Raw genomic sequence first — 18,905 nt, 5'->3', positions numbered from 1 at the left:
AGACCACCTTGGCTAATTAGATGATCCCTTTAAATGTGCTTGCTCAACTATAAACTTTATACTGCTTGACCAGATAGATGTTGCCCTTCTTCTTACTTATCTACAAGACTCAAGGTCAATGGGTAACCTACTCCAGATTCCTTGTTGGTAGTTACCTACTTTCCAATAAATATGAGACTAAGGAGTTGTTCCCGGCAAGTCTTTTCTATTGTTGACCCCCACTCCCTTTCTCTGGCAGCTGACTTGTGTGTGCCTAATTCTTCTCCCATGCGCTGTCAGGAAGCAGCAACTGTAAATATTTTCTAAAATATCAGTTTCCATTTGCTTGCTGCTAGTGTATGGAAATACAACTGATTTTTATACATTGCCCTGCTTAGATAATCATGTTGTCTGTGTATAAAGAAAACCGTACTACTTCCTTTGGAATTTTATTCTTTTCTTGATATACTACATAACTAGAATCTCCAATATAATTAAGAACAGAGAGATAAGAATGGACATCTCTATATTCTCTTCAATCTCAGAGGGCAAGTCTTCAATTTGCATCATTAGGCGGGACATCTGCTGTCAGTCTGTCACATGTGCCCTTCATTTAGCTGAGGAAACTGTTTTCTATTCCTAGTTAGTTAAGAGTTTTTAACATGACTGGGTGTTACCTTTTGTCAAAAGATTTTCCTCAATGTACTGATAGTTGTATCATTTTTTATTCTCTTATGTTGTAAACTTAATTCATTTTCAAATATTGAACAAACCTTATATTCCAGAAATAAGCCTCATTTGGTTGTTAATACATTAGCTTTCTCCTTATGTTAGATTCCATTTGCTAAGACTCTGATAGGGACTTTCACGCCAATGTTCATGAGGTAGATTGACCTGTAAAATTCTCCTTTTTTATGTCTTTGCCAGGTTTAGGTGTGGGGCTAACTCTGGCCTCATAAGATGAATGAAGTATTTCTTTCTCTATTTTCTGAGAGTCTGCAAGATTGTTATTATTTCTTACTTCAGTGTTTAGTATAATTCAGTGAAGCCATCTGGGCCTGGAGTTTCCTTTGTGGAAATGTTTTTTGATTATAAATTCAGTATCTTTAACACATATAGTCAATTTTATATTCCTAATTTTGAACCAGTTTTAATGAACTGTATTTTTAAAGGAATTTAATCTGTTATATCTAAGTTATCAAATTTATTAACTTATAAACTTATTCAAAATATTCTTACTATCTATTCAGATGCCCTTAGAATCTTGAGTGTTATGCCCTCTTCCCCTCTTTCATTCCAAAAATGTTAGTTCACATGTCTTCCTTCTTCCTTGGGTCAGTCTTGCTAGGGGGCTGATCAATTTTATTAATTCTCTGATAAACCATGGTTGACTTTGTGAACTTTCCATGCTGTTTTCTATTTCCTTGATTTTTGCTCTTATCTTTATTTTTTCCTTCTTTCTATTTACTTTGGTTTACTTTGCTTTTTCTTTTTCTAGTTTCATAGTGTAGAATTCAAATAACTGAATTTAAGCTTTCTTCTTTTCCAATACAGACATTGAAAGGTATAAGCACTATTTGAATGCATAACACAAAATTTAACATTTTTCATTTTCATTCAGTTCAAAATGACTTCTCATATTCCTTATGACTTCTCTGAGCCATGGTATTTAGAACTGTATTATTTAATTTCTAAACATTTGAGGGCTTTTCCAGATATCTTAATAACTTCTAACTTAATTACACTGTGGTCAGAGAACAATTCTGACATATTTAGTCTTGTGAAGTTAGGATTTATTATGGCCCAACATATGGTCTCCACTGGTGAACATTCCACACATATTCAGAAATCAATATATATAATCCTTCGGTTTCAGGTGTACTATTCTATAAATATCAAATAGGCCAGGTTGGTAATCTTAAATATTCTATATTTTTAATGCTTGTTTTTTTTTGGTCACTTATTCTATCAAATCCTGAGAAACAGGGGTTATAATCTTCAGTGATGACTGATAACTATTGATTTGTCTGTTTTCCCCTTGAGTTCTTCCAGTTTGCCCTTCAGGAATTTTGAAACTCTGTTTTTGGGTACCTACATTACAAAGAACTGTTATATCTTTCTGATGAATTATCTCCTCTATCATTATGATACATCCTTAATTCAGAAAGACTCTTTGGAAGTCTCTTTCATCTGATACTAATACAGCCATACCAGGTTTCTTATGATTACTGTTTACAAAGACCATCTTCTTCCATTCATTAATTTAAATGTATTTGTGTTTATTACAGTCTGTGTGTTATAGACAACATTGCTTCTTTCAAAAATCCATTCTGATAATCTCTGTCCTTTAATTGGAGTGTTTTAGATTTTGATATAAGTATTGATATGCTAAATTTCGATCTGTCATCCATTTATCCCTTCCATTCTTTGTTCCTCTATTGTTCCTTTTCCTGTCCTTTTTTTTCTGATTAAATAAAATAATTTTTAGTATTATGTTTTATTTCCTCTACTGGATTTTCAGCGGGGGGGGTGGGGGTGGGTTGGGGGTGGGGTGTGTGTTCTATTTTTGTTTTTCTGATTAACTTTTTGAAGTTGCTTTATAGCTAACAATATGCATCTTCAACTTACCACAGTCTGTTAAGATTAGAAATTATAAAACTTCCTGATTCTTCCTACTTTCTATTTCATAAAGGTAACAACCTTAACACAATATAGAGCTACATCCCCACCTCTTGTGCTAGTTTTGGCATATTCACTTTTATACACATTATAAACTCCACCAAACAATGCTGTTATTTTTGCTTCAAATAATCAGTTGTCTTTTAAGGAGACTATGCGAAGAAAAAAACAAGTCTTCTATATACATCAACTAATTTGCCAGGTCTGATGTTCTTTATTCTCTCCTATAAATTCATGCTCCCATCTGGTTTCATTTCCTCTCAGCTAGAAGAACATCCATTCACATTTCTTATAGAGCAGTTTCTCTAGAAACAAAGCCTTTTCATGTTTAACTGAAAATGTCCTTATTTAACCCTAGTTTTTTAATACTCTTTTATTTGGCCATAGAATTCTAGTCTAACAATTTTTCCCCCAGTACTTTAAAAGAAGCTCCATTTTCTTCTGACTTCCAATGTTTTTGGTAAGAACTCAGTTACCATATTTTCCTTTTATGTAGTGTCTTTTTTCCTCTTGTTGCTTTTGTTTTTCTCCCCATGTTTTGTTTCCAGCAACTGAATTACAATGTCAACAGATGTGGTTTTCTTTGTATTTATCCTACTAGGTTTCACGAAGTTTCTGGGTCTATAAATACATGTGTTTTGTTTAGTTTAAGATATTTTAAGAGCGATTTTATGTTTACAAAAAAATTAAATTTCCTATAGACCTCTTTAAATCTATGTATTTAATCTATGTATTTAAATCTATGTACTCAAATTAGAGAAATATTTCAGTTATTATTTAAAAAATTTTTTTCTGTTCCTGTCTTACTCTTTTAATTGTTTTGTGTCCTAGTTACCTGTATGTTAGTCTACTATTTGCCATTACCCAACATATCATGAAGGCTCCATTCATTTTGTAATACCCCTCATTCTCCCTGCTCTTCAAACTGGATATCTATTGATTTCATTTAAAATTTATAGACTCTTTCTTTTGACAGCTCTAATCTGTTACTAAAGCAATTCAGTGAGCTTTTCATTAAAATTTCACTTTCCAAATTTCCATTTCTTAATAGTTTCCTTAGTTGGCTAAGATTTCCTGTATCATCATTTTCCTTTAAGTCCCTGAGGCATATTTATAAGGTGACTTTAAAGTCTTTTTCTGCTAAATATGATACATAGGACTTCTTGGAACCAATTTCTACTGCATGTTTTTCTTCATTATGGGTATATGTTACTGTTTCTTTGCATGTCTGGCAAACTTTAAAACCCAATATAGAATACCGTAGTTGATATACTATAAAGACTCTGGATTCTGTTATGTTCCTCTGAAGGGCAATACTTTTTATTCTAGAAGGTAATTTAGTTAACAGTTGACTTCACTGTCCTTTTGTAGGCTTATATTTATCCTTTGTTAGGCTAATCTGCTAAAAGTGCAGGATATTTCCCAGATCTCTCTATCTTGGTAAGATTCATTTTCCAAATTCAATCTTCCCTACAGACTTTCTTAGAACTTCAACTTTTGTTGGTCTGGGTCTACAGTAGGCTTTATTAGAGTTCATGTTCCCTATTCTTGAGACAAACCATAAGAGACTCTTAATCTTACAAAACAAACTGAGGGTTGCTGGGGGTAGGGGGGTGTGGAGAGGGTAGTTGGGTTATGGACATTAGGGAGGGTATGTGATATGGTGAGTGCTGTGAAGAATGTAAGCCTGATGATTCACAAACCCGTATTCCTAGAGCAAATAATACATTATATGTTAATAAAAATAATTAATAACAAAACAAAGCAAACAAACAACCCCCTCCCCCCAGCTTCCTGTTACTTCAGCAAGATGCCAGACATTTTAACAAGCATTTTGCCACTCTGTGCTGGATTAGAACTCCAAATTCCCCAGCCCTTCTCTACCTTTAGTATCACACAATTCCACTTTCATCCCTGTAGTAGTTAATCTCTGGTAAACCCTGGATAGTCTCATCCAAAGAATATGCAGCCTAGTTCTAGGTTAAGAATTCATGGACATCTGACCCCCAACCTCTTTTCAGTATGCTGTTTACATGTAAGTTACTTCCCAGATTTACTCAGAGCATTTACAACTACAGAATCAAGGGACTTCAAATGGTCACTTAAAGAACTATACATATAACTGTTAAATGATAGGGATCATAGAGATTTAAGAAACCCTTTCATTTCAGAGTAAGAAAACTGCAGACCTAAGAAATTAGGAAAGTTAGGAAAAAAGGAGTTAGGAAAAAGAACTGGATCTTCAATTCTGAGTATCTTGCTTTGCAAATATTCAGCTTCGCTAATTTTAAAATGTTTCCATAACTTTACCTGATTTGATCCTCACAACAACAGCATGAGGTGGGTCTAAATATTATTATAACTGTTTTATATATAAGCAAACTGGCTTAAATGTAAACACACTCTTTGCTGCAGGGAGCATCTTTGATGTTTATAATACTCATAACTGGACCTTCTGATAGGAAAAACTTAGGATTCAATGGATGGATTACTACGATCTACATGCAAAGCCCAACAGAAGTTTTACCCATTTACAGAATGAGTAATTACCTAGGTAGGTACCTTCTGTAAAGCACCTTCTGAGGGCACAGTAAAGAAAGGTCATGAAAGTAAAAGTCTGTTTTAACTCTCAAACCAAAAAAGTTTTCATACTGTATATTACACAACAGATTTTCTCAAAATAGGTATTGCAATTAGGTTAAGGCTTACCTCCCTGCAACAGTTAGTCCTTTAACTGATGCATTTATATTTAACAGAAGGGACCAGGATTGACCCCACATCTCCAGGAGAGGAGAAAATGAAAAGAAGGTAGGATAATAAATCATACTCCTTTCTCCTTTGAGAGAAAGAAGATGACTTATATTCTTAATTTCATCCTTGTATACAGAAGGACATTCTTACATACAAACCATATATATTGATGGGGCAGAGAAAGTACTATGAAGGATGAAAAAGAAAGGTACTTTGAGGGTCTTTATCTAAAAAGCTCAATGCTTTACTTGTTACTTAGAGATTATTCCAGCCTTTTGAGGCTCTTTACATGAAAAGATGATTAAGAAGCATGATTATTATTATTATTATTATTTTTAAGAATATGGTTTCTTCTATTTGGAAGTTATATGTGGCTTTAAATGCCTAAAAGATGGATTAAGGTTTAGGGAAGAGAAAGGCATGGGATATTTGGGGTTACTGGTAATTCATCCCAATTCAGGTCACAAGAAAATAAAAACATTAGAGAAAAACATTTATAATACACATCCCTATCTTGTGAAAAGCTGAGCATCATGGTCAAAGTTTAGGAGAAAAAAGAGGTAGAAAATTCTAACAATTATTATATTAACAAAGCCATTTCTTCCACTGTTCTAAAATAACTAAGAGCCTCAAGTAAACTATTAGTCTAATGAGGAAAGATACAAAGAACAGTTAAGATTATACCTCCTATTAGGGGGATACATAAGTGAGCTGGAGATAAGGGTAGAAGAAAAGGGGGCAGAATTAAGGAATTAAGACCAGAGAGAAAGACCCAAAGTCCCAAGGGAGAGTTGATTATAGACACAAACTCTACTTTATCATTTTATCAAGGACCAGTCCCAGCTCTGTCTCTTGTTTATAGTTATGCTATTCAGCATACTTTGCTTTCTTTTTCAAGTACAGGAAATTTTTATATTAATTTATGTGATTTCCTACAGAATATTTAAACTTCAGTATTTCAAGTCAATGTGAAAAATGCTTCCAGTTTCACTACAAGTCCTTTATCATATGTCTACTGCCTCTAATAAAGGTATGTGATAGACGTATAAATAAATGTGGCTATGCAAAAAGTATACATGTTCTAATGTTACTTAGAAAACACTTCAATTTGTTACTAGGGTATAACTGTTCCTATGATACATTTGCATGACTTTTCAATTTTGTGGTTAATTTAGAAGGCTGTCATAAATGCCCAATTGGGATTTCTTTTCTTTAATGTCCGCAACATTATAATAAATTTGAAAATGAAATATAGGATATCAGAAGATAAAACAATTTAAAATACAAACTCTCAAGCACATGGTGGCTCGTTCTGTTAAGGGTCTGCCTTCGGCTTGGGTTGTGATCCCAGTACTCTGGGATCCATCCCAGCATTTGGAGGGGGCTGCTGCTTAGAGGGGAACCTGCCTTCCCCTCTCTTTTTGCCCCTCCCCTCATTCGTGGTCTCTCTCTCTCTATTGCTCTCTCTTGTCTTCTCTCTCTCAAATAAGTAACATCTTTAAAAAAAATACTGACTTGGGGTGCCTGGTTGGCTCAGTTGTTAAGAGTCTGCCTTCAGCTCAGGTCATGAACCCAGGGTCCTGGGATCATGCCCCACATTGGGCTCCCTGCTCGGCAGGAAGCCTGCTTCTCTCTCTCCCACTCCCCCTGCTTCTGTTCCCTCTCTATGTCTCTGTCAAATAAATAAATAAATAAAATCTTTTAAAAAAATACAGACTCATTTTAATTATTCAAGGTGTAATAGATTGACACCTAACCTATACTACCCCCAAATAGTCTGAACTTTTTCAAGTAAGCATTTTCAATAACTTTCTTAATTCTAAACATATTCTATTCCTTTCTCTTAAAAGATACTTTAAATGTCAGAATTTAGATTGTATTATACGACTCTTCCTAGGTACATATGAAAATTTACTTTCTGTTGTGGGAAGTTAAGAGCTTTCTTTAGCCAAAGGCATCTCAAGAGTATATAATTTAGCCCAGAGAGGTTTGAATTTCTCTGCCAACTTTACTAATGGAATGCTACTTATCAAATGCCTCTGGAATCTCAAAGAAACAAAAGGGCTCTTCTACCACTTCTCCCAAACAAACCTGTTCTCAGGGTAGTCAAATTCATAGTTTCATAAAAATTTTTATTAAACATGAAAAATGAGTCTTTTTATTCAAAGTGCCAACATAGGGTGAGACGGCAGTAGGAGTGTGAATGCAAGGCAGTGGAGAATGAGCCAGCTCTCATCTAGAAATCGTACTACTCAAACTCATGACCTGAGCTGATACTTAAAATTTATTACAGATATTATTAATTGTTATTTTATTACTTTGTCCCCTTCTCCAATTCATCCTTTCTTAGGGAAAAAGACTAATATAAAAGTGGAATAAAAAAATAAAGGTTAATAAAACCATGGCATAGGGAAAAGAAGAACCAACAGGGGATCTGCCAATAAAAATGTTCCTTCAAGGCTGGTGAACCAACACAAATGTTTCTACTGGTTCACTAGCAGGCTACTAAGTGAGCAGTTTCACATGTCTTCAAACTCAGGGCCACCATTTGTTTGTAAAAGATGCTCAGAAATGACAATCATAAATGCTAGGGTTAGAGAAGTATGATTAGGTCATTCCTTTTGGTCTGACATGGTCAGGATTACTGCAGAAAACTAGACTATTCCTGTGCTTTGCTAAAAAAAAATTTCTATATTTTTAGAGGCGCCTGGGTGGCTCAGTTGGTTAAGCAACTGCCTTTGGCTCAAGTCATGATTCCAGGGTCCTGGGATCGAGCCCCACATTGGGCTCCCTGCTCAGTGAAGAGCCTGCTTCTCCCTCTCCCTCTGCCTGCCCCTCTGCCTATTTTTGGTCTCTCTCTGTGCCAAATAAATAAACAAAATCTTTAAAAATTTTTTTCTATATTTTTAGATATATAGGGCAACTCTGCCTTCTTCTCAGGAGAGACGTTTCTTATTCTAGATTCTGACTCACACATATACGTGTCTCCGTCTCTTGCACACTGCCATTCCTCTCAAGTTTCTTCTACATTTCAAGTTCTCAGGTTATAATGAATAAATACTTTTACTTACTCAGTTATCCATAATTAAGCAATGTGAACATTTAAAATATGGTGGGTCCTGCCATGAAACAATGAGAAAATGTCATGAATATTCTATGAAGCAGAACAATTATTATCGCTATTCTAAAAATGAGCCAACTGAGGCAGAGAGAGGTTAAAGAACTTGCTTAAGTCATAGAACTGGTAAGTTCTGATTCAGAGTCCTTCATTCCATGAAGTATGCTCTTACTAGTTGCCGTAAATAATTAGAGACAGAGATCATGTACAACTAGTTGGAGGGAGTAAACTTATAAACTAACCAAAGAATGAAGTAAATTCGGAGCAAAGCTGTAGGAACTGAGACACCCCCAACCAAGGACAGGTGATTAGAAGAACTTGCTCAACATATAGAAAGCAGTCTAAAATATAGAAGAAAAGCTATTCTCTTGCTCAGTTTCATAGTGAAAAGGAATCAAAAGCTCGCTGTATGAGAACCCACAATATTCATAGAGTTTTGTATATAATTACACTTAGGTTACAGTTTTCAACTGAGGTTTTAGGAAGCATTACTTTGTATTTGTAAGCCATACATTGGAAATCTGCATTAAAAAAAAAATAGGGAATTCAATTCACTGTTCTAAGAGGAAAGAACAAAATACTAGCTGCTTTCTAGACTTTGTAGGCCTACTGTGCAGTGAAAACAGAGCAGGCCAGTTAAAGAACAACCACACTCCCAACAGAATATGTGGATAGAGGATTATGTCTAAAATGCTGAGATAACTTATTAAAAGGGAATTATTTGACCACTATTTTACTAAGATATGAAACTGAAAGACAAGGGGAAATTTAAGTGGAAATTAAAGCAAGGACAACTTTTAAAACTTTATGCTAGGAATACTACATCAAAAACTAATGATGTACTATATGTTGGCTAACTGAACATAATAAAAAAAATAAACCACAGACCAAAACATAAAACAACAATAACAACAAAACCTTTATGTTGGTAAATCTGCATGACACAAACTAATGAAAAATCTTAGAGTGTCATGATGCCACGGCATATACTATGGGCAACTGAAAAAGGTGATTTAAGAGATAGGTTGTCCATCAGAGCCAGGTTTTAGCACTTTATTTCTAGAACTTTCATTTAATGTCTGTTTTACTAAATTTCTAGACTACTTAAAAATTTCTCTACATACTTTAATTGTTTATCCCATGCTTTATTGTGTGAGTGCTTGATATTACCAAAAATAGTTTTGCTAATCATAATAGTTTTCAGAAATGTAATCCCAGTCCTGGTTTGGAAAGGGAAGTCCACAACAGAGTATAGCATGGTAGTACCGAAAAAGAAAAAAAAAATTACACACCACTCCCTTTTCATGACTTGAAGTCAAGCATTCCTTTAAAACGTCTTTCATATCTTTTCAAAGTCCTAATGATAAGAGAAAATTCCCATACAAATACACCATGATTTTGCTATAAGCAAGTATCTGTACTTAGTAGGAAAGATCTGACAGGTAAAAATCAAGATATTGGTGTATGGAGCAAAAAAAACCCCAACACTACTACTGTTACTTTAGTGAGGCCTGTTTCTGCTTCAGAACATCATGAGATACTCTGTTTTCCACAACATTATATCCATCCTTCTTCCATCTTCTTAAATCCTTTAGGCTGTGATTTAATTTGCTTCTCAACTCTATCCCCTACCATGTTTTAGGAATGGTTCCCAGACCTCTTCCATTCAAATAATTTCATGCTTTATTATTCAAAAGTTACCTCTACTACTCCATCTCCAAAATACCAAGCTTTCAGTTTCAACCACCAGTGACAAAACACTTGTCTTACATTAACTGCAGCATATTAACAAAGTTTATCCTCTTGATGATACTCAGAACACTAACCTCCCCCTATTCTCCCAGCATACGAATTTATTTGTGGCTTCAAGTACTCATCACTTCTAAAAGAAGATCACCTGTAATGCTTTCCTGAAAGATTAGAATCTCTTAACCTTACACTGTGGCCCAATAACCTATCCTACATGCAGGTGACACCCCAACAACTGCCTTCTCAACTCTAAGGCTGCTGTCAGGATATCACATGTGTCATGAAAACTCTCATGGCAAGATGCTCGTCTGTTCTGTAATTTGAGTACTCAACACTTATTGATAGTTCCAAACAGCAGAAAAGAAGAGGGATATTAACCCAAAGTACTTGCTGAGCTGAGCAGTCTACTTAATGTAGGTCAGAAAGACTCAGTTTTATGCAGAGAAGAAGAAACTAAGAGAAAATGAGCACAGATTATGTGAGAGAAGACTAACAGATGAAGACCGCAGAGAAGGGGACGTGTGCTTAAAAGCTGTGATAGAAATCAGAAGCTAGCCTTATGATGGAGAGAGAGCATCTTTTCTGAAACAGAAGAAAAGACAACAAAAATGTAGATAACTGCTGAGGTAAAGAAGGTTGCTGAGCTGACCCAGGATAAATCTGTCTTTATAAAACCTGGAAGCAGGGCAATTCTGTAGGGGTGAGGGTTGGGCATGGTGCCACGATGAAGAAAAAGGAGCATCTGTTATGGACTAGCAGACATGCACATACCTCACAACAAATTATCTCAGGAAGCCACAAGATGTGGGACTAGTAGGAAAATGACGGGGGAAAATATGGAGGATATTTATGTAGGGATTCATTATATTATTCTCTCTACTTCTGTATACCTTTGGAAGTGTTTATAATAAAAAATGTTTTTAAAAAGTGCCTGGCTATCACAGGACCTCAGGACCAACAGTCATGTTTCTCAGGAAGCTCAGCAATATGGCTAAACTTTCCAGAAGATTTTAGAAATTTCAGAGATGCACCTGGATATGGTTATACACACACACCTATACACACTCTTTATCTCTCTCTCTCTCTCTAGAGGAATTTAAAATTCAGTGAGGAGGCAAAAATAATTCGATTTGACCAGAATTTGTTTCAAATTTGTTTTAGGGAGTGAGAAATACAGGTTTGCGTTAAAATTAAGCTAATGCATTAGCGGTAATAAATTGGGTCCGATGATGAAAGCAATGAGAAAAAGGTTTTCTACTAAGCACATGCCTGAAAAATAAGATTATGAACACTTACTTCATCTCCAGAACTTCCTCTAAGTGTTTCCTTCTTTCTGCACGAAGATTGGTCAAATGAGTTTCCTTTTCTGCCAGAGACTGTTGAGTAGAGGACAGCTTGGCTTTCATGGACTCCAGTTCCTGCTTCACCTTCTCCATGGCCATCAGTAATTCCTCCACCTGTGATAAGTGTGGAAAAGAGAAAAACTGAGCATTTTGATCATTTTGACATTTTTGATCATTTTGGCATTTTGACGGAGGAGCTAAGTAACGGGCAATTTCCAGGTCCACAAGATTAAAAACACGCACATATAGCAAAAATCCTGTACTGTTGTTGGTTCAAATATATAAATCCAGACCATATACCAAATAAAGATATGCATCTCTGGTCTCTCCTCCCCCCTAATTCTTCGCAAGTTACGCGGAAAAGAACTTCATTTTCTTTTTGATAAATACAACTGTATCAGTTCAAGAAGTCAAATTTGCCATAGTTATAATTTATTGGAAAAGGCCCACAAATTTCCATGGAATTCACAATATAACACAGATAAAAATATAAGGAACAAAATCATAGTAAATTTCTCTTCAAGGATTATAAGAAACAAAAGACATAAACTTGACTAATAACACTCTGTATAAACAAAATAAGTCATTTTTATTCATCCAAAGATTTTTCTGTTTACACCATTAAAAATAATTTCTTTTGGAGAAAAGAGCTGGAATTCAATCAGACAGCTTCTTGCTCTGAAGTAGAGTTTTCTCAAGGAAGGCAGGAAAGAGAAAGAAAAATACATGACCACAAAGAGAGGAGAGAGAATGCTTTAAGAAGACTTGAAAAAACTCCTGAGGGAGAAAAGACAGAACTCTACAACACAAGGAACTAAGAGAACACAGTACACACTTCATCAGTCATTTGCACTCACTCTGGGTGGCATCCAAATCAGAATTACTTAAACATGTACATTTTAATTCTGAAGCAAAATATATGTAGGCAAAAATGTGTTAATACCAGAACCAATCTAAACCAGGTAATCAACCAGCCAACTGCACCAATCGTAAGAGTTTATGTCAGGCTGCCGCTTGCCAAGAAATAATTTTAGTGATGACAAGGCTTTTCAGAGGAAGAGATGGGTGTGGGACTTGCCATTCACTGACTTCTACATAAAATCAATTTGTATGATACTAAAACTGAGAACAGTTTAGAGACAAAACTGCAATATAACAAATCAGAGTTGTTAACAGACCTCAGGATGTTAGTGCCTCAGACCTAACCAAACTTTCCATATTGATTGGTAACAGCTGCTCAACACTGATAATAAACAGATACATTTAGTGTTTTGGCACCACCTGAATCATCCTACTTTGTGTATCTTTTCAGAAGTGATCAAGTTAATGTTCTCAGCTAACAGCTGTGAGAACACTGCTGTGAGAATATATATCATCATGCAGCTCTCCTTGGATATGTATTTAAATATTTACAAGCTTTATGTTATCATATATCATTATCCACACTTTGAAAACTGCAAATAAGGATAATCTCATTTTATAATTTTTTTTTAAGATTTTATTTATTTATTTGACAGAGAGAAATCACAAGTAGATGGAGAGGCAGGCAGAGAGAGAGGAAGGGAAGCAGGCTCCCTGCTGAGCAGAGAGCCCGATGCGGGACTCAATCCCAGGACCCCGAGATCATGACCCGAGCCGAAGGCAGCGGCTTAACCCACTGAGCCACCCAGGCGCCCCAGGATAATCTCATTTTAATAAGTTTAATTCATTTAAAATCTTATTTAAAATGAAGTAAAATGATATAATGATATATAATATGTTCTTATAACACAAATCTTATAACACGAAATCAGTAATGGATGGCACCATTTATAGAAGCTCTAATAAAGTGTGCAATATTTCTGTATCTTATGAACTCACCTTAAATAAAAAAAAAAATCTGCCTCCCAACTGTCTTTCACTACCCCAAGTAAGTTACGGTATCAATTTCTTATATAACTTAGATGTATTACAAACAATTTATTCCTTTTTCCTTTAAAAGGAAGCTCATTTTATATATACGCTTATGCATCTAAAATTTTTAGTAGGTGCTTTATGGAAATACAACGTACATACAGAAAACTACACAAATGATAAATGTGCAACTTGAAAATTTTTCTTTAAGTTGAACACACCTATGTAATGAGAATACAGACCAATAAACAAAACATTAACAGTCCCCCAGAAACACATCTCAAAACCTCTTCCTAGATTAAGACTAACCTTTATTCTAGCACTACATTAGTTTTGCCTATTTAACTTTGTACAGATGGAATTATGTATTATATAATTTTAAGTACAGATTTTCTTCACTCAGAGATCTATCCATATTACTGGGTATAATACTTATAGTTCTGTAATTCTCTCAACTATATAGAATTCTACTATATGAAATTAGCAAAATTTATTGAAGGTACTTTTGATAAAAACAATTTTTAAAAAGCCCTTTTCCAGTTTCACTGAGAAAAAACTGACATACATCACTGTGTAATTTTAAGATGTACAGCATAATGGTTGGATTTACATATATTGTGAAATGATTGCCACAATATGATCAGCTAACATCCATCTTGTCATATAAATACAATAAAAAGAATAAAGAAAAAACCAACTTCCTCCTTTTCATGGCAAATCTTAGGATCTGATCTCTTAATAACACTCCTATATATAGTAGAGCACTGTTAGTTACAGTCCTCATGCTGTGTACATTACATCCTTACTACTTATCTTCTAACTGGAAGTTTGTACTTTTTGACCACCTTTTTCCAAGTCCTATTTGACCCACCCCCTACCTCTTGTAACAAGACTGATCTCTTTTTCTATGAGTCTGTATCTTTTGTTTTGTATTAGATTCCAGCTAGAAATAAGATCATACAGTATTTGTCTTTCTCTAACTTATTTCATGTTTAGATCTACAATATAAATGCAACTGAATAAATACAGTGTAATGGTCATAATTCATTTTTATCAATATGGGTATTGAACTAACTCCGCATTATAAATAGTAAGAAGAACTTTAATAGCCACAGTAAGAAGGCACTTTTGGTACAGTTGGCAAACGGTCATAAATTATTTTTTTAAGAATTATATACATTTTTTAAAAAAAAAAATTCTTTACATATTTTTAGAGAGAAGGGAAAAGAGGGGAGGACAAAGGGAGAGAGAAGAGTGAGAGACAGAATCTCTAGCAGACTCCCTACAGAGCATGGAGCCCTGACACAGTGCTTGATCACACAACCCTGAGATCATGACCTGAGCCAAAACCAAGAGCCGGACGCTCAACCAAGCCACCCAGGCACCCAAGAACACAAATTATCTAAAGACTACTTACAAATAATAGGAAAGATAATTTCATAATGCTTTGTGCATAAAATACCTTTAAGTTTCATAAATAACCAATGTGAAATATATGTATATAAAGAAGGAATACACATATATTCCAGAACCAAGAACAATATACACATCTATATACTCATTATCCACAAGCTTTGTAGGTGCATCTATCCAACTGTATGGCCAAAAGTCCCCCATGACAGTTCATCACCATTCTAAATTTGTTACTTAATCCCTTCCATTTCTTTGTTTTTGTCTTTGACATATATATTCCAAAATAAATCACTGGTTCATTCTATCAGTTTATGAAGATTTTATAATTGAATCTTCTGACTTCCTTATTTCATCCAACTTTGTTTTTTCATGTACATAAAAAGGGGCCTACACTTTATATATTCCAGAACCAAAAGGAAAAAACACGACCTACATACATACTACCTAGGAGTTAAAAGCAGTGAGAGCCAACAACTCTTGAGCACTACAACACCCAGATTATAGTTTCCCACTAAACTGAACAGGCTCCGTAAAAACACAGCTGATTCCAGATTTGGGGGAAGAAATGTACAAAAGATGAAATTTGCACAATTTATGCCAAAAAGTAAGAGAAATGGGAATCATGGCAAACAGGGATTATGATGCAGAAGCCCTGACAACAAAACCAGAAAAATCTAAAGAGAAAAAAAAAAGAGGAAATTACACAGGAGTATTCCTTCTGAATACAGAGGAAAAAAAGAAAAGAAAATCAAACCTAGGAAGATATAAAAACTGAGATTTATCCTAAGAATTCAAGGTTGGCTTAACATATAAAATTAAATGTAATAAACTGTATAAGTAGAATACAAGCCAAAAAACCTACATGATCATCTAAGTAGATGCAGAAGAGTATTTAACAATTTCCAACAACTTTTCATGATAGAAACAGTCAAGTAGATAGAGAAAAAGAAAAACTTTCTCGACGTGATGAAGGACATTTATGAAAAACTCACAGATAATATAAACTTTAACAATGAAAGAGAGAATGCTTTCCCTCTAGGACCAGCACCAAGAACAAGACTAGACTGTCCTTTCTCACCATGTCTATTTAATAATGTACTAGAAGTGATAGCCAGCAAAATTAGAATAGACAAAAAATTAAAAGGAAGACAAAACTTTCTCTGGTTGAAAATGACATGATCTTATATAGTAACAAACACCAAGAGTCTACTAAAAAAATATATATATATATAGAGAGAGAGAGAGAGAGAGAGACAGAGAGACAGAGAGAAAGAGAGAGAGAGGAGTCAAGATGGCGGAGAAGTAGCAGGCTGAGACTAATTCAGCTAGCCAAAGATCAGCTAGATAGCTTATCTAAAGATTGCAAACACCTGAAAATCCATCGGCAGATTGAAGAGAAGAACAGCAATTCTGGAAGCAGAAAAACAACCACTTTCTGAAAGGTAGGACCGGCGGAGAAGTGAATCCAAAGCGACGGGAAGATAAACCCCGGGGGGAGGGGCCGGCTCCCGGCAAGCGGCGGAGCAACCACGCACAAATTCAGGACTTTTAAAAGTCTGTTCCGCTGAGGGACAGCGCTCCAGAGGCTAAACCGGGGCAAAGCCCACGCGGGGTCACCGTGGCCTCAGGTCCCGCAGGGTCACAGAAGGATCAGGGGTGTCTGAGTGTCCCAGAGCTTACGGGTATTGGAACGGGAAAGCCGGCTACAGAGACAGAGCCGACAGTAAGCTCACAGCTCGGTGTTACCTTGAACCGGTCGCAGGCTCGGAGAGCTCAGAGAGCAGCCGGAGGTCAGGCAGACGGGAGTAACTGGGCACTGTTCTCTGAGGGCGCACTAAGGAGTGGGGCCCTGGGCGCTCGGCTCCTCCAGGCCGGAGACCAGGAGGCCGACATTTGTGTTCCTGTCCTCCGGAACTCTACGGAAAGCGCTCAGGGAACAAAAGCTCCTGAAAGCAAACACGAGTGGATTACTCACTCCAGCCCCTGGTAAGGGCGGTGCAATTCCGCCTGGAGCAAAGACACTTGAGAATCACTACACCAGGCCCCTCCCCCAGAAGATCAACAAGAAATCCAGCCAAGACCAAGTTCACCTACCAAGAAGAGCAGCAGAATTCCAGAGGAGGAGAAAGCAAAGCACGAAACTCATGGCTTTCTCCCTGTGATTTTTTTTTAGTCTTGTAGATAATTTCACTTTTTTCTTTTTCATTTTTTGTTTTTTTTCTCGCCTTCTGGTAAAATTTTTTTTTAACTTTTATCCCTTTCTTTTTTAACGTTTTTAAACTAGTTTATCTAATATATATTTTTTCTTTTTTATATTTTTCTTTATTCATTTTCTTTTTTTTAAATTCTTTTCCTTTCTTTTTTTTTTTCTTTTTTTCTTTTTTTTCTTTCTCCCTTTTTGAACCTCTTTTTATTCCCTTTCTCCCCCCTCACGATTTGGGATCTCTTCTGATCTGGTTAAAGCATATTTTCCTGGGGTTGTTGCCACCCTTTTAGTATTTTGCTTGCTCCTTCATATACTCTTATCTGGATAATATGACAAGACAGAAAAATTCACCACAAAAAAAAGAACAAGAGGCAGTACCGAAGGCTAGGGACCTAATCAATACAGACATTGGTAATATGTCAGATCTAGAGTTCAGAATGACAATTCTCAAGGTTCTAGCCGGGCTCGAAAAAGGCATGGAAGATATTAGAGAAACCCTCTCGGGAGATATAAAAGCCCTTTCTGGAGAAATAAAAGAACTAAAATCTAACCAAGTTGAAATCAAAAAAGCTATTAATGAGGTGCAATCAAAAATGGAGGCTCTCACTGCTAGGAAAAATGAGGCAGAAGAATTAGTGATATAGAAGACCAAATGACAGAGAATAAAGAAGCTGAGAAAAAGAGGGACAAACAGCTACTGGACCACGAGGGGAGAATTCGAGAGATAAGTGACACCATAAGACGAAACAACATTAGAATAATTGGGATTCCAGAAGAAGAAGAAAGAGAGGGGAGCAGAAGGTATACTGGAGAGAATTATTGGGGAGAATTTCCCCAATATGGCAAAGGGAACAAGCATCAAAATTCAGGAGGTTCAGAGAATGCCCCTCAAAATCAATAAGAATAGGCCCACACCCCGTCAACTAATAGTAAAATTTACAAGTCTCAGTGACAAAGAGAAAATCCTGAAAGCAGCCCGTGAAAAGAAGTCTGTAACATATAATGGTAAAAATATTAGATTGGCAGCTGACTTATCCACAGAGACCTGGCAGGCCAGAAAGAGCTGGCATGATATTTTCAGAGCACTAAACGAGAAAAACATGCAGCCAAGAATACTATATACAGCTAGGCTATCACTGAAAGTAGAAGGAGAGATTAAAAGCTTCCAGGACAAACAAAAACTGAAAGAATTTGCAAACACCAAACCAGCTCTACAGGAAATATTGAAAGGGGTCCTCTAAGCAAAGAGAGCCTACAAGTGGTAGATCAGAAAGGAACAGAGACCATATACAGTAACAGTCACCTTACAGGCAATACAATGGCACGAAATTCATATCTCTCAATAGTTACCCTGAATGTTAATGGGCTAAATGCCCCTGTCAAAAGACACAGGGTATCAGAATGGATAAAAAAAAAAAAAACCATCTATATGTTGCCTCCAAGAAACTCATTTTAAGCCCGAAGACACCTCCAGATTTAAAGTGAGGGGGTGGAAAAGAATTTACCATGCTAATGGACATCAGAAGAAAGCAGGAGTGGCAATCCTTATATCAGATCAATTAGATTTTAAGCCAAAGACTATAATAAGAGCTGAGGAAGGACACTATATCATACTCAAAGGGTCTGCCTAACAAGAAGATCTAACAATTTTAAATATCTATGCCCCCAACGTGGGAGCAGCCAACTGTATAAACCAATTAATAACAAAATCAAAGAAACACATCAACAACAATACAATAATAGTAGGGGACTTTAACACTCCCCTCACTGAAAT

At 35.8% G+C, this 18,905-nt stretch overlaps 1 protein-coding gene across 13 annotated transcripts in view; it reads right to left on the bottom strand.

The window, feature by feature from the left end:
- The window catches only part of ERC1 (ELKS/RAB6-interacting/CAST family member 1), a 552,388-nt gene that overhangs the window by 242,829 nt on the left and 290,654 nt on the right, over nucleotides 1–18,905 (bottom strand). For all 13 annotated transcript variants that reach the window (XM_059403881.1, XM_059403878.1, XM_059403884.1 and 10 more), the window contains one exon: nucleotides 11,573–11,733. In XM_059403881.1, the coding sequence (XP_059259864.1) occupies nucleotides 11,573–11,733 (161 nt within the window). The remainder of the gene's footprint in view (nucleotides 1–11,572; nucleotides 11,734–18,905) is intronic.

Source organism: Mustela nigripes, chromosome 6, assembly GCF_022355385.1.
Source record: "Mustela nigripes isolate SB6536 chromosome 6, MUSNIG.SB6536, whole genome shotgun sequence".
Lineage (NCBI taxonomy): Eukaryota > Metazoa > Chordata > Mammalia > Carnivora > Mustelidae > Mustela > Mustela nigripes.
Note: the sequence above shows the minus strand (reverse complement) of the source record. Positions and strands in the feature narration are given on the sequence as shown.